This window comes from Phoca vitulina, unplaced genomic scaffold (genome assembly GCF_004348235.1).
Source record: "Phoca vitulina isolate PV1807 unplaced genomic scaffold, GSC_HSeal_1.0 scaffold33, whole genome shotgun sequence".
NCBI classification, from domain to species: Eukaryota; Metazoa; Chordata; class Mammalia; order Carnivora; family Phocidae; genus Phoca; species Phoca vitulina.
This window is the reverse complement of record NW_022589736.1, coordinates 18,053,482-18,070,479: the sequence shown is the minus strand read 5'-3', so window position 1 is coordinate 18,070,479 and position 16,998 is coordinate 18,053,482. Positions and strand designations below refer to the sequence as shown.

At 40.5% G+C, this 16,998-nt stretch overlaps 1 protein-coding gene across 1 annotated transcript in view; it reads left to right on the top strand.

Moving 5' to 3' along the window:
• CUBN (cubilin) overlaps positions 1–16,998 on the top strand; it is a 264,380-nt gene that overhangs the window by 132,935 nt on the left and 114,447 nt on the right. The window contains exons 32-34 of the mRNA XM_032425570.1: positions 11,835–11,994; positions 13,739–13,852; positions 15,710–15,820. Coding sequence (XP_032281461.1) covers positions 11,835–11,994; positions 13,739–13,852; positions 15,710–15,820 — 385 coding nt within the window. The remainder of the gene's footprint in view (positions 1–11,834; positions 11,995–13,738; positions 13,853–15,709; positions 15,821–16,998) is intronic.

Genomic DNA, 16,998 nt, shown 5'->3' with positions numbered 1-16,998 from the left:
TTTTCTTTTTGAAGCTTTGTGTGCTGATGGAGGAGAAAGAAAACAAAGTGTGTGATTTGAAGTGAAGAAGACCAGACCCCCTACCCCCACCCAAAGCCGCAGAGTCTGCTGTTGTTCACATAATTTGACAGTAAGGCACAGGGTGGAACAGGGCAAACACAGAACACAGAATCCATATTTTGTTTTATTTTTTATTTTTTGGACACTACCCATGATGTGTTTTCTTTTAAAACATTGATCTTTTCCAAAACAGAGCAAATAGACACAGGAATAATAGAACTCAGTGCTTCAAAGAGACAATGGAAGCAATTCTTTAAATATTTATTGTTTTACAAATAAATCCATGACAAACAATCAGTCTCTCCCCACCTCCATTTCTTCCCTTTCTCCCTCACTTTTCCCCACAGAAAGTTTAGTTTCCATTTGCTGTTGGAGGACGATCTCCGATGGTTTCTTTAAACTGTTCTTTAAAACATTTTATTCTGTGACTTGCTGTTGATAAGCTGCCTCGCCATCTTGCCTTGCAGTGCCAAATTAGTCACCAAGAGCTGTGCCAATGTTCTACATCCTCAAAGCAAAGTGTAACTGAGTTTGAGGCCACAGTTCTGGATCTGCGGGCACAGGCTTTGTTTGGTTTTGTTTGCATTTCAGCTCACAGTCTCCCTAAATGCTTGTTTATTTGTGAAAACAAAATGAGTTTCTCGGATGTCTTTTCCTATCAACATTTCCAGTAATCTTTGAGCTATTGCTTGCAACAATGACAAATTACTAGAGGTTATAATCTGTAAAAATTGAAGACCGAGGGCAATAATGTACAACAAAGGAATAGGGGTGACAAAGTCCTGAGGTGAGATGTGAGATGCATGGCGGCTATGTATTTAACCTGGTGTTTGTTTATTTTTTATTTTTTTATTTTTATTTTTTTAAAGATTTTATTTATTTATTTGACAGAGGGAGAGAGAATGAGAGCAGGAACACAAGCAGGGGGAGTGGGAGAGGGAGAAGCAGGCTTCCTGCGGAGCAGGGAGCCTGATGCGGGGCATCGATGTGGGGGATCAATCCCAGGACCCTGGGATCATGACCTGAGCCAAAGTCAGACGCTTAATAGCTGAGCCACCCAGGCGTCCCCTCACCTGGTGTTTAATCTCAGAGGCGTGGAGCCGACAAACATCACGGACTGAGGAACCCCACACTTCCTCCCCCTCCCCCACCCCCAAGAAAAGCTGCTATAATGAGTAATATTTTCATTTCCTTCCTCACATACACTTATGACTTTAACAGCTTGGATATTTTCCTAAGGGATTCCCCTCCCTATCACTTAATATTTCCTCTATCTTGGAGACGTTCCCATTCCAAATGGGAATTCCATTAACAGCTACACTACCACGTGTGGCGTGTGAAAATATTTTAGAGACTCTCATCCGCCAAATTGACATTTTACCCCTATGTAAATGATCTCTTCTGTATCCCTCATATCTTATCCTTCCCCCGATCATCTTTAAGGCAATCCAAAGCAGTAGACATATGTTGCAAGGAGTTAAAAATGAAATAAAAGGTAAAGCCTGGGTTGAAAACCAAATTAAGCCAGGCCCAGGTGAGAGAGGAGGCCATACATGTTGTGGTTTTTTAGACCAGAAAAGGACAAGAAGTGGATTTATATCTGAATCAAAGAGGAAAACCAAGTTTAGGGATCAAGGATATACATTTTAGGTTTATTTATTGGTCCTGGACACTGTGCCCTTTGTTACACAGTCTGCTGAATTAGCCATGCTGGGAATCCCATGCATGTTCAGTGGGATGGAATGCATGACAGGTGCCAACTGCTCTGAAATCCATGGGGGCCCCAAATAAGACTTTCTCAAATGCCACTGAGGATGCTTTATTGCAGGTCTAAATAAATGAGACATTTCCATTCTATTTCCTGAGCTCCCATGATTATCTTTCTCGGAGATCATGGACATATCACTTAGCTTCAGAGAATCATGATCTCTCAATATTCTATTCTCAATGAATAAAACTGGATTTTATCTTTTCAGTTGGTTTCATGATAATTGCTCAAATGTCCCACAGATGGGATTCATATACTGGCTCTACACTGCTTAGTGTTTGACTAAGCAAGTTCTGCTTTCTGAGTCTCGATTTTACCAACTGTAAAGTGGAATTGGAAGAAGAATTTTTTTAAACATAAAGCATTTAGCACAGTGTCTTGTACAGATAAATGTTAATTGTTATTCCTCATTTTTCTATTACTACTACTACTGCTTCTATTACTACTAATACTATATTAAAAGTCTTATCTTTTTAAAAACTGTGAACTGTAGGTACACAGAACTGGATCCGTAATCCAAAGTTCATTGCTAACTATCCTCATTAGTTATGAACAGACTCATTTTATCTTACCTCAATATTCTTTAAAATCTTAAACTATTATAATTTTTTTTCACACATTCTCCACTCTGTCATCTCAGTGAATTGTATCACTGTGTTATTTTAATACCTTCCAGAAGATTCACAAATGAGTTCAGAAGGAAAAAAATAGTGGAGCAGAAAATGAAAACAAGAGCATAGTCATACACACGTATCTATTTATATACATTCACGATTTGTTTGCGTGGAAAGCTCAACTCTGAAGCTCAGGCCAAACACTGTTGTACTTTAGGGGATTATAAAACATGCTGTGTGTTTTGCCTTTGAATTAAAAGAGTTTCCTCTTACTCCGGCTTGTAATAGATTTTAACCCACACATTCAGTGGGTTTATTTCCTCCCTGAGAGAGATGCAACTTCGTAAAGCCAGAAAATAGGAGAGGCCGTAGAAATGCTTTCCTACTTCCTACTCTCCAACATGATCTGAAGGAATAGAAAATGCAAACATTACTGAGGAAGCTAACGTTCATGTTTCCCCGCTCAGTCATATGCTTCGGACTGTGAGTGCTGATGATCTCAGTGAAGCGATTATGAGTCACTCAGTCAGCCAGAGTGTGGATCAGATCAGCGGGCAGGGGGCTTCGGGCTCAGTGCTGTGCGCTGCATCCGGGTCAGACACTTGCTCTTTCACTCTAAGCAAAGCTTATCTTTACCTAGTACAATATTTTACAGGATGGGGAACCTCGGCTTTCTTGTATCACATTTTACATTTTATAAAGAGTGCACTGCAGTGCGGTTGTTGGGAACCCAAGTTAAAGGAGACACAAATTTAGGCAGGGAAAACTTCAGGCTGCCGTGGTGACCAAGGCGGGAGGTGGTGAGGTCCCTCACCCAGAGAAGGCCCACGGTGGGGGGGGGGGGGGGGCGGGAGGGACCTAGAAAAGACCTTGGAGAGAGAATTGACAGAACATAAAGATCCCCTGGATTTGGGGGATATGGGAGAGGTCTGAGGCAAGAAATGAGGTGAAGGAGGAATTAGGGGAGGGAAGATGACTTCAGTCTGAGACTGACGTTCAAGGTTTGTGGGGCCATCCAAGCAGTGATGACTGGAATGCCACGGGATAGATAAGCCTAGAGCCTGGAGAGAGGTCTGTGGTACATTTGGAGATATCAACCAACCAACAACTGTCGTGGAGCTCTTAGAACAGAACCCATATCTGTTTGACTACATTCCTGACGGGCAGCAAAAGGCCAGATTAAGTGGCATTAGTAACCATCTGGCTTAGCTACCACGGTACTGTTGGAGGAATGGCATACTTTCTTGTCTTTGTACAGAATCATTTGTTTACATGTCTGACTGGCACACATTTAAATATTTTAAATACGTATGGTATTTAAAGGTTTTATATGCTCCTCATATTAAATTTCTGAAATACGGAAAAGAAGAAAAAAGAAATTAATACCATCCATAGTATTGCAATATAAGGACAAACTGTTAAACATTTTGGCTTATTTCCTACACAAACATATCTATCCAAACATACACATGCACGCTTACGCACACGTAAACATAGACAGTTAAGGTAACACCATACTTCATTTTGAATCCTACTTTTTTCACTTACCATTATTTAATGTTTCTCCTTAAAAATATTTTGTTTGGGTAGATAATCAATGATATGGACATACTAGAACTCATTTAACCACTGGCTTATTATTGACCATTTTGATTACTTCTTTTTTATTATAATAATGCTATGTGAAAATATTATTTCCTTGATATAAATGCTCTTTTCTTTACTGAACACTCTGTTATGAAATATTTTAAGTATATAGAAAAGCATAGACTGTATAATGCATGGAGAGTATATAATGAACAAAATCATTTCACTGTCCAGACTTGCCAAGTTGTAATATTTTGCCATATCTGCTTCGAGTTCTTTTTTTTTCCCAAAAGAAATGAATTGCTCAGGAGATAGTGAAGTTCCATGTGTAGCCCACACACTGATACTATTCCCTATTCTTATCTTAGAGGAAACCACTTATGAGAATTTGGGTTTATTATTCCCGTGGCTATTTTTATACTTTTTCATTTTTTTATACTTTTTCATGTACAGTATACAATATTATTTTGCATGTTTCAAAAGTTTATGTAAATAATACCACACAATACAATATCCTTTCATTTGCTCTTTGCACTCAAAGTTCTATTTTTAACATTTGCTTATGCTGTAATGCGTTCAGACCTAATGCATTCTTTTTACCACCATACAATATTCAATTTCATAAGTATACCACAAATCACATACACATTCTGCCATTAATGTACAATCAGATTGCTTCCAATATTTGGCTGTTGCAACTCTTACAGCCATGGACATTCTTATACAAATTTCTGAATGCAATAATGCAAGAGTTTCCCTCGGGGAGACACGTTGAAGTTTAAGTGCTACCTTTTACATTTACCCTATGTTGCCAAATTCCACTCAAAATGTATGTATGATAATTCCTATAGTGAATTGGAGAAACTCACCTTCCCATCCATACTATATAATTTCCACTGAACTTTCAGCACAATGTCCTATTTGAGCTTTACAATGATGAGTCAGGGAGGAATTCTCTACTTCCATTTTTAAGATGACGAAATGATAACCACAAGCTTCTAAAGTGCCTTGGCAAGAAAACAAATACCAGAGGTCGACCCAGCTCTCAAGTTTAGGTGTCCAGACTCTAAGAACAGAATGCTTCCAGGTGTTCTGACCATAAGGTCTCTGTGCTTCCCATGTGTTCTGAATCTAAGATCAGTGTGCTGCCCCCTGGGCCTTACTTGTTCTGATGGAAAATGTCAGATGGGCCAGAATCTGTGCATTGCCTGTCAGCAAAGGTCATGCAACTAAAAGGACATGAACAGTGTGGTTTGAGCTAACCATGGATAGCTACACCCTTTTAAAAAATATATTTATTTATTTTGGGGGGCGAGGGGCAGAGGGAGAACGAGAGAGAGTTCCAAGCAGACTCTCCACTGAGCACAGAGTCCCATGCAGGGCTCAACCCCATGACCCTGAAATCATGACCTGGGGACCTTGGGGAGGAACATAAATTTAAAATCACTGCCTTTCCTGAACTAGGCTGGATGCTCAACTGATACGTTAATGGATCCTATAAATTCTTGAACAATTTGTGATAGCCTTACTTTCCAAAGAACAAAGGCAGAAACAAAGAAAGAAAATGGTGGGATTCCCCCAAAGGGCAACTGGATTCCCTGAGTGTTTCTCATGTGCCAGGCAGCACATGTTACTTCAGTGACTCCTCCCTCCATCCCTGGGAGAACCAACTATTAAAAAGGAAGTGAAGGTGTCACGCTGTCTTCATTTCTCCCTTTTGCACACACAGCTCAGCGCGCTCAGTTAGTGTCTGCCCATCATCACGCCCTGACAACTCATTAGACCTCCAGTGACCTCCAGGTCACTAAGTTCATGAGTAATTTTTGCTCCTTTCAGTAGAGTTTTCAGTGGTTGATCACTCCAGGTGTGGAAAAGGAGACTCAGGGGTCTAGGAAACCCATCATTCTCCATAATATTTTCCGGAATTTCTGCATAGAGAAGGGAGGAGGTCACCCTGATGGCCATTTCTTGCCACTGTTCACTTTTCAAGCCCTCTCTTTCTTTTTATGGCCTTTTGCCTTCTCACCCTCCCTTGTAAAAGAACGTTGGAATTTACAATTTTTTTCTTTATTTCTCCAAAATACCACAAACTTGAGGTTCTTTTGTGTAGTAGACTTTGACTAAATAGTTCGAGACTGGCAGGTGACTACTGCAAAGAGCAGGACAGCAACGAAGTTCTAATGTGATATTAGACATCCTTATTCTGAAGGCTCCACTGTTCATTCCTTCCTCACTCCTCATTTCACACCTCCTGCATTAGTTATCTATCGCTGAATAACAAATTTCCCCAAAACCTAATGCCTTAAAACAACAGCATTGATACTTTCTGTGGGTTAGGAATGCCAGTGCTGCTTACCTGGCTCTTTCCTAGCTCACTCACAGGGTTGTTGGCAGGATTCAGTGGATTTGGCTCATGGCAGACAGTGGGCTGGAGGCCTGCCTCACCTCCTCACCAGGCAGGCCTCTTTGCTGGGTGTCTTACAGCATAGGAGCTTGCTTCAGAGAGGGCCAGCAAAAGAGAGAGCTGACAAGATGGAAGAGTCAATGTTTTGTAACCTAATCATGGAAGTGACAGCCCATCACTTGGACCCTATCTGTTTATTAGAAGCAAGTCAGTAGGTCTAGCCCACATTCAGGGAAAGGGAGGAGATTACACAAGGGCATGAATCACTTGGAGCCAGATCAGAAGATGCCCCCACTTCCCACCCCCGCAGTCCCTGTTAGGTAATAACCATGGGTTATGTGCCCTGCCCGGGCTCCAACCTCATTCATATTACTGGACAAACCCCCACCCTGAGACCCTCTTTTCATTTTTGCTTCCATAGCTTCCTACTTTTATTCATTTCTTAAACAGCAATTTAGCTTTCTCTTTGTCTCACTTTCATAATAGAGACTAATATCTCTTGAGTACTTACTATGTGCCAGGAAGCATTGTAAGTACTTTGTATCTTTGCACTCATTTAATTCTGATGAGCAATATGAGTTATCTCCTCGTGTCAGTCACACATATTTCTATCATCAGTAAGTATCTGGGAGGCAAAAGTTCCCTTTATTTTCTCAGATTACCAGCACTTAGGACTCTGACCCCAGGCTTCTATACGTGGCATCATAAAGGGATGCTAGTCTCACACCTGAATGGCTCCCCACCCCAGTGTCACCTAATGCTGGAGTTGGCACATGTTGCCTTCAAAACAGGGTTGATATTTCTCAAATCTCCTTAAGATATTAAAGCATCAACTATTAAAATTCATAAATGTTTGGCTCAGTTCTAACTTCTGGGTAGAGCTTAGAGTATGGAGGGTTCCCATAGCACCATAATGTCACGTGTCCTGAATACTCTGGGCTTTGGGGACAGGTCTGATGTCCTCGGCTCAACTTCCGTCTTCTGTGTTCTCTGGCTGTGTTGGCAACAGGTTGGCACAGCCAGTAAGAAGGGCACCAGGAGCTGTGTGTGTGTGGTGTGGTCTGTGCCCTGTGATCAGACCCTCCTCCCCTGCCATTGGGGCCCAGAATGTAAAAAGCCTGCCCAGAAAGCAGCCCCAATTGACCTCTTTCCCACTGTGAATAGCCTCTTTTACCCACTGTCATGCCTGCTATGCGTTTCTACATTCTGATCCATGAGAGAGAGGAGAGTTAGTTCTTAACTCTGGGCTTTCCCTCATTCTTAATCCTCAGTTCTTAGAGGCCCATATACTCTTATATATGGAACTCATTGACTCATTCGTACATCAAACATTTATTTTCTGTTATGTGCCAGATTCTACTCTTTTAACAAGTCTCCTATTCTCATGTGATAAATATGTTTAGGTATTTTTTTAAAAAGATTTATTTATTTATTTTAGAGAGAGGGAGGAGGGGCGTGGGCAGAGGGAGAGAATATTCAGGCAGACTCCCCACTGAGCACAGAGCCCAACACATTTCTTATAATGACCCTGAGATCAAGACTGAGCCAAAACCAAGAGTTGGTCACTTAACTGACCATGCCACCCAGGTGCCCCAAGTTTAGGTATTTTGAATGTATGTGTTGGTATCTGGAAATTTGACAAAACTCTGAATACTTTGTAAAGACACTGATTAACTTCTTGTAGGAATTACCACTTAACAAGATATGCCTTTGTTTTTAGAGCTCCTGTAGTTGGAACTTTCAGGGATGGTGGCCACTTTTTCTTTTGTGGATTCAACTTCAAAATTTTACTATTGTCATCTAGAGAAGAGTTAATAGAAATGTACAGGTTTTTGGGTTTTGTTTCTGTGTATTTCTTTGACTTTTATCACTGGAACAACAGATCAGAAAACCAATTCTTAGGCCTAGAAAACTTTTGGCAGTAGACTTCAATAAGAATTATATATCTATAAATTATGTGCCTATGTTATATGTGTAGCCAATAGTAATATAATTTGCGAGTTCTGCCTTGGGAACTAAATGGGAGTAATTGCACATTGATAATTTTCATGACTTTAGAATTTTAAATATATGGGAGCAAGGTTTCTCATATTTTTTCCCTTGCAGTTTTTTCTTATAATTTTATTAATTAAAACTTAAATTTATTTGATATTACAAGTGTTAGGAATAGTCTCAAATAAAAGAATTGCTATTCTAAACTTTTCAAAAAATCAGTTTTTTCTTTGAAAATCTGAGGTCTTACACTTTCATAAAGTGACGATTTGGTATATGTAACTTAATAACTATCATGAGCATTTTAAAGAGAAGTGATGCAATATAACATAGAATTTGGGGAGAGAAGAAATAAGTTCCTGACTCTACTCCTCACTATCTGTATGATCTTGGATGAGTTACTAGCTTATATTGGATGAGGCAACACTTTAATAGCTAGCATACTTGTTAAGTCTCACTTTCTTCATTAAAAAAAATCACATGGTGTTGAGGACGAGATTAGGATGTTTGTGATGGTGCTTATAAAATTGCAACATGCTAATCAAATGTAGGGTGTCACTGGTATATAATTTGATTCAGGGACATTTGGAAACCTTCTGCCTCAGATCCGTTTCCTGCAAAGCAAAGCCCCAGGCATATGAAGTGAAGCCAAGGCCCTTTGATTCCAAGGTTGGGGTTGGGGTTGGGGGAGTGGCGGGGAAGTTGGGAAACACGGAGACCCCCTGGAAGATGTAATCCCCAGGGAAATGGCTCATTCATATGACTCTCTGAACCTTCTAGCCTTACATTTTTACCTGTTTTGCCTTAAGAGGATTACAGCCATTTAAAAAAGGAAGGAACGATACCTACTTACTCACTAGGCCTCTGAATTTGGGGAGAAAGAAAGGAGACTAGAAGAGTCTTGCTTTTGTGAGTATGTGGACTTGTAAAAATCTTCAGAGTGTGTGTTGTTTCTGTTGGCGGTGTTTTTTTTTTTTTTTTTTTGGTGGGGGAGTCTATAAACCTCACAGAACCCCAGTATTCCACTAAAGTATAAGACATGCTGTGCTAAACACGTTACTAGAGAGAAGCAAAAAGATTTATGCAGGTAGTCCTGACCGAGAGTGAATTGGTATATTCTCCAGACTTCTAAGGCATTCTAGAAGGTATTCTTTAAAGCAAGACAGTATTAATATAACATTACTGAAATCTTAGGATGTTATATCTGTACAACCTTAGGAAAGTATAAAGCCAAGTATAGAAATAATAAATTCTTGTATTAAACCAAATGTTAACATTTGAAAGTAGGTTAAAGTATAATTGTAGTGAGAGGTTTTGTAAGGATGACTTATATGTTGTTTTGAGTACTATTGATGGTGTTCAACATGTTCAAAAGAAGTAGTCATACCAGATTGGAAACTGTGATTTGACTTGGTTATGAAAATGTAATTGAGTTTTAAATCAATTTTTTTTTTTTAAGATTTTATTTATTTATTTGACAGAGAGAGAGAGAGCAAGAGCAGGAACACAAGCAGGGGGAGTGGGAGAGGGAGAAGCAGGCTTCCCGCCGAGCAGGGAGCCCGATGTGGGACTCGATCCCAGGACCCTGGGATCATGACCTGAGCCGAAGGCAGACGCCTAACGACTGAGCCACCCAGGCGCCCCAAAATCAATTTTTTTTTTAAGTAGGCTCCACACCCAGCCACCAGTGTGGGGCTTGAACTCACAACCCTGAGGTCAAGACCTGAGCTGAGATCAAAAGTCAGACACTTAACCCGCTGAGCCACCCAGGTGCCCCAGAGTTTTGAATCAGTTTTTGAATTTGAATAAAAATCAGTTTTAAAGTTTTATTTATTGGTTTAAAGTTTGAACATAAAATAAAACAAAGAAAAAGAAAAAAAGAGAGGTGATGTTTCAGAACCACATTTATTTAAAATTCATTATTGTGAAAGTTTTAGTTCCTCAGTAGACAGTTAAACATCTTATTGATGTTTGGTTCATGTGCTTATATGAACTACACTGAGCATTGCCTCCCAATCATACTTATGTGCTAAAGAGAACACTGATTTTAATCATCCCTAGATATTTTAAAGTAATTTGTGTGAGACTTCCTTGTATCAAATCCCTGAACTTTCTGTTTTTTCCCAAGACTTTCTTATGAAATATAAATGACAATTTATCTTGAGTGAAACAGCCATATTCTAACTTTGTATTTTAATCCCACTCTGCTGGTTACCAGTTGATGCATCTATCTTGCTTAATTGATACCTTGCATTAGACGATATGAGAGTTTCAGTTCTGGACTTTAGGATCTAGCTGTCTGATTCAACATGACCTCCTCCCTCTTAAGAATTGTGTAAGTCGGCCACACAATTTGCTCTTTATATGTAGCAATTGTCTTCTTAAAAATGGAAGGCATTTGGGGAGAAGAAAATGGGATAGTGTATATGAAGGGCTGAATCAGTTTCCGGCAGGTAGTAAGCACTTAATGAATGGTTGACATTATTGTTATGGTCCAAAGAAAAGGAACTCACTCCCCCCATTTACACATAAGAGTGTCAAAAACTTCACAGCAGACCACTGAGCTCTGAGGAAATCAAGCTTCAATTTCACAAACCAGTACAGTGATTTGGGTACATGTAATGTCAACTCTATTCCATTAGTACCTATGGAGGGTCAGCTTAAGTCCCAACATTGCACTGGGCAGACATAGAGCCTAATACTTTTTTTTTTTTATTAATTAGATAATTTTCTAAGTTAGGCTCACATCACTCTATCATTTGAAAGAATTCCGCCGTTCCTCTTCCTTCTTGACCACTACCCTATGAAAAGCAGTAAGTTCCAGCAAATGTTGGGTTTCTGAAAACAAATGGTTACTCCTCCTTATTTCTCATCTATTGGTTCCTATATTCATTCTTGCGTCAAACATTTCATGTTGTGGGGATGGCCCTTGATATGAGGCAGTGGGGTCAGGGGAGGAAGGAGGGCTGTGAAAGTGAGGGCATTTATAAAAATATCCAGGGATGTTGCGCCAGGGTAGCTCAGTCAGTTAAGCATCCGACTCTTGGCTTTGGCTCAGGGGGTGATCTCAGGGTGGTGAGATTGAGCCCTAAGTCGGGCTCTGTGCTCAGTGAGGAGTCTGCTCGAAGAGTCTCTCCCTCTGCCCCACCTCCCTGCTCATGTGCGCATGCGCGTGTGTACGCGCGCACGACCCCTCTCTCTCAAAAAATACATAAATAAAATCTTAAATAAATAAATAAATTAATTAATTAATTAAAAAAAATATCCAGGGATGTAATGGTGACCTAAAGATCTAGTGAATGTGTTGTTTTCCACCAGCCCATGTGTCGATAGCCCATGGAATATGGGCCTACTAGATGTAAATCTGAAGTTCTCTGAATCACTATTTTCCCTGTTGTCTTCTTCGTAGGCATACGATGGTTTAAGCGCCACAACTACCCGCCTTGCCCGTGTGTGTGGAAGACAGCTGCTGGCTAACCCCATCACCTCTTCGGGAAACAGCCTCTTTCTGCGATTTCAGTCCGGCCCTTCCAGACAGAGCAGGGGCTTCCGAGCTCGCTTCAGGCAAGGCAGGTGCCTCGTGCATCCGTGTGTCTCCTTGAGGCACCGGCCATCTGCTCTGGAGGTCCTTTTTAGTGCTACAGTGACATGAGGCTAGGCCTCAGAAACTGGTCCCCACTTTCTACTTGACAGGTGACAATTTAAATAGAACAAAGGAACTATCCAGCTGTTCGTCCTTTACACTTACTCGGGGCTAACAGATGATGCTAACTTCCTCTGGATCTGTGTATCTCTCAAGCAAGCTTTCAGAATAATACTTCAAAGTATTTTTAATACGAGAGTCACTGTAAAAAAAGTATCCAAATTCATTCATTAGTAGATAAACTATCTAGCATTTATCCAAGATTTTATGCTGGGAGGAGATACGCCATAAATGACAAGACTTGCTTGTAATGTAGAGTCATATTCTATCCCTTGAGGTCCGTGGTGCCCTCATTTCTGAGTTCTGCCCTTGTCCACCTGAGGAATCAGTGTTGTTTTCCATTGTTTTCATTATTAAATCACCACTTCTCAGTTCATCCTACTCCACCTTTTCACCCATTGCCTTTCATCTGGCTATTCTTAGAGATGAACCCTTCATCCCACTGTCAGAGATGGAAGCTGGAGCGGGAGGAGTTTTTGGTCAGCTTCAATGTGCCTCTGAGCTTTACTCAGCTGGTCCTTGTCATTTCAAATGAGTGTGGGCCATTTAGTCACTTAGTCTATTTAGGGCTTGCTTGTATCCTATAGTAAAGAGCCCTGCCTAGGGATGGTTTCTGGATCGAGGTGTCCCAAAGATGCATTGTAGACTTTGGAACAAGACAGAATGCATAAATCAATCACTCCCTGAAGAAATGAATAGTTTCTGAACAAATTTCATTTTTCATTTAATTAATTACTTATGGTTTGCTTCAGAGTAAACAATGTCCTCAGTAGGTCTCCACTGGATTATTATAAAGCCTCCTCCAACTCACCCACCCTTTCCCCATCTTCCTCCAAAGTCAGCTAACAAAAGCTACACTGTGGTCATGCCCTTGAGCGCTCCATTGATCTGTCCTGGCTCCGTACTGCCTAGGGAATGGAGCCCCATTTCCTTCAGATGTTACCTAAGGGCCCTGGAACCTGCCCCAGTCTTTTTTCCAGTATCACTTCCAACAGCCCTCAAAAGAGCCACACTTCAGCCAAGTCTGTGTAATCGCAGGCCTGACCCTCCTCTGTGTCTCCGCCCAGGCCACCGGCTCTCTGGACTACTCTTCCCCAGCCCTGGTTCCTCCTTCAGCTACCATCCCATCTGTGAGACAGCCCTTATTCTCTCCAGCCGGCTACAGACTCTCTTTTCTGCGCTGCCGCAAAGCTTTGTACTTCTCTGATAATACATAGCCATCCTTATGCAGTCTTGTTCAATTGACTGTTTTCCTAAAAAAAAAAAAGAAGTTGCTCATAAAGAGGTTATTCCTATAATTTATGAGTGGGCAGAGTAAGTGAATCAATAATAGAGTCTTGTTTGAATGATTCAGGCAATTCATAGCCATTTAATCTGTTGTTCTTTGCCACTCCCCACTTCCTGCAATTGAAGAATATTGTTATAAACATACAGCGCATTTCTACTTTCTCATGGTTTATGTGCAGCTTCCTTGGCAGAGTACTTCCTTGGCATGCATTTCAGAAATAGGAGAAAATCATTTATGTTTTTACTCATCAAATCATTGTTTTGTACAGTCTGTAGATATCAAAAGCACCTGACGTGTGTGTGTGTGTTTGTGCGTTTCTCAGCCTGTGGAAGCTACATCCTCACCGACTCATTTGATACTATATCCTCTCCATTGTTCCCTGCCAAGTATCCAAACAATCAGAACTGCAGCTGGATAATTCAAGCTCAACCTCCGTGTAAGTAACAAAAAAAAAAAAAGAAAAGGAATCCGGGATGGATGGTGTCTGTGGGAAAGTCCGTCTGTGACTCATGTTCTTATCTCCTTGGTGCTAACAATTGATGGGCTTCCTCTTCTTTTCATGGAAGTTCCCATTCCTGATGTGCACCAGAATAAGCATTTCCTAATCTGGTAGAAAAGTAATTTTTACTGTTTATTCTTAATTAAAAAAAAAATTAAGGTTCAAGGCCTAACGAAGGGGGGAAAACACCCCCCTACAACCTTGCTGTATTGACAGGCATGCGAAATTGGAAGTGAGCAAAAATAATTGATAAACAGTTTTTGACACCTGTGACTTGAGTGTGGTGGACACTCAGGACAGTTGCTAAATGACCAAATGAATACTAAGAATCATAGACTGAAAAATTAATAACTCATAGTTTGAGAGTGCAATGCCATGAGCATATTGATCTTTGGTCAAAGTGGAAGCTAATTGTAAAACCTGGTCTCTGGTGCAATGCCCGTATTAAAAAAAATTCTAGCACAAGCCTGGAAGAAACATTTTAAAAGTGCTTACATTATTTTCTTTTAAAAATTATAGAATCTCGGGAGGGGGGTGGGAGGATGGGTTAGCCTGGTGATGGGTATTAAGGACGGCACATTCTGCATGGAGCACTGGGTGTTATACGCAAACAATGAATCATGGAACACTACATCAAAAACTAATGATGTAATGTATGGTGATTAACATAACATAATAATTTTAAAAAATTATAGAATCTTTTCTGACCTGGTAACAACCTGGTGGTAAGTATTACTGTCCATACTTGAGAGACAGAGAAAATGAGGAGACCCCCTAAGGACTCAGAGCAAAATACCTTGCAAAGAGGGTGACCCTGGGGCCATATGCATCCTGTTTCAGATGAGTCCTGCCTTTCCTTCAGTTTTTCAGGAAAAATTTATGATTTCAGACATAATGTAGGAAAGGCATTAAGTTCTTTATAATTACAATGACCTTTGTGACAATAAGCGAATCACTTAAGCTAATGAGGCCCCATTTAGCTAATCTAAAAAATAAAGAATTTGAGTGAAATATTCTCTACCACTTCTCCTGGGGATGTTAAGAGTTAACAAAAGAATGTCTTTATTGACATGCATATGATCTGGGGGATGGTGAAGTAATCCTTAGCCAAAGAAAGTTGCCAGCCAGCCAGAAACTAAGCCTTCCATAAAGAAGCCCCCTGCCTTGAGCCGAGCAGTTTTGCATGTAAGGATAATTTCTAATGAGTTGTAAAGCATTTAGATGAAAGATCTCACTGGTTCAAAGACATTAGTAGGAGAAGATCCTATTCTGAAGATTAGGGACCTTGGAAGAACAGCAAAAGAAAAATGCACCCAGGCACTTGCCATTCTGCAAGGAATTCAAAACTTTCTTTATAAATGACTACAAACCTCTAGGGCCCTAGCTCTGGCCTTCAAGTGAACCAGAGAGCGAAAAGAGCGAGGCTCGGCATGCCAGGGAGCTAAGAGTGTCTCATTTACAAGTCAGCAAACTAATCTATTGAGAAAAGTGCTTCCGAGAGGAACCCAGCAATGGCTGATATAAAAGGTGTAAAGACCATATATTCCAACAAGACACTCCCTGTGGTCTCCATGGAAGGAACATACCCAAGGGCCCTCTTATTTACTACTATCAGCATTTCAAACTCTACAGGCATTTTCAAAAAACATTGATTCTGTCATTCTTCAGAGGAACCAAAAGCGATGCTTCCCTGCTGGAGAACCAGCATAGTAAATGATCAGAGGTAAAATCTCTCTCCCTGAATGTTTTTTTTTTGCCAGGACTTTATACTAGTCTCTTCTCCTTTTCCTACAGTCAACCACATTACCCTCTCCTTTGACCACTTTGGACTCGAAAGCAGCACAACGTGTACACAAGACTTTATAGAAATTTTGGATGGTGATTATGATGATGCGCCCCTCCGAGGTACGGCAGCTCTCACCCCTTCTCCGTGGCCCTGGCTGGGTTTTATTTATAGATTGACATATGCATATGCTGTCATTCCAGGTTAGAACATTTCCAGTAGATCCCAAGGGCAGCATAAGCCAAGTAAAAATAATTAAAGGGTAGGAAAGCAGGATTTAATGTGGGGTTCAAGAAACACAGCTTGTTCATATTCAAGGACATGAATGGTTTATGTATTTGTCTTTTAATTTGAAAGTTGCAGCTGCTTCAGATAGCAGTGAAATGTAGTCACTGGCATACGATAGCATTCTGTGAGAAATTTCTTGTTAATATATGACCAGTTCTTATATTCAGATCGAGTGTTTCTTCTGGTTTTGTCCTCAGTAGAAGCAACAGAGGAATGAATGAATGAATGAATGAATGAATGAATGAATGAAACAATAAATAAATAAACAAAGCAAAAAATAAAGCAACACACACACCGGAATTCTGATTGTAAGGCATCCCCGTAAAATTAAAGATTGCCGCTATCTAGTTTCTGAAATATCTTCAAGTAAAATGCCCTCAGGTTATTTAAACTTCCTTGTGAGTGACTCATATTCGAACTTCGTCATACAAGTTTCTTATCCTGCACAAACTCCATCAGAGGAGGGACTTTGTTTTGCTCACTGCTTTATTCCCAGTGGCCAGAACAGTGCCTGAGACAATAGTGGGCACTTGAATACTTTCTGCTGTATGCACTCCTGGTTGTATGACTTGGCATATTTATCTGTGAGCACTTGACCAAGGATGAGGGTACATTATTTAACAAACACTTACTTAGCACTTAACTTGTTCTGGGTACTATTCTAAGAACTTTATAAATAGTAACCCCATTAATCCTCATGCCCTTATGATAGAGGTTTCATTATTATTGATAGTCTCTTTTCTCAAGTGGGGAATCTGAGGCACAGAGCACTTAGGCGACTTGTTTCAGGTCGTGCAGCTAGCAAATGGCCGAGCTAGGAGTTGAACCCATGTATTCTGGCTCCAGCATCCACACTTTTTTTTTTTTTTTTTTAAGCTATAATACATTGCTTTTAAGTGTTAGCGCATTTCTTTGTGCGGGACCCTACTGTGCTGGAGATTTTAGCATTAGTTACATTTGGAGCCAGGTATCTACATTTTTCTTACCTCCCTCTAATGCTCTTCAACATGTT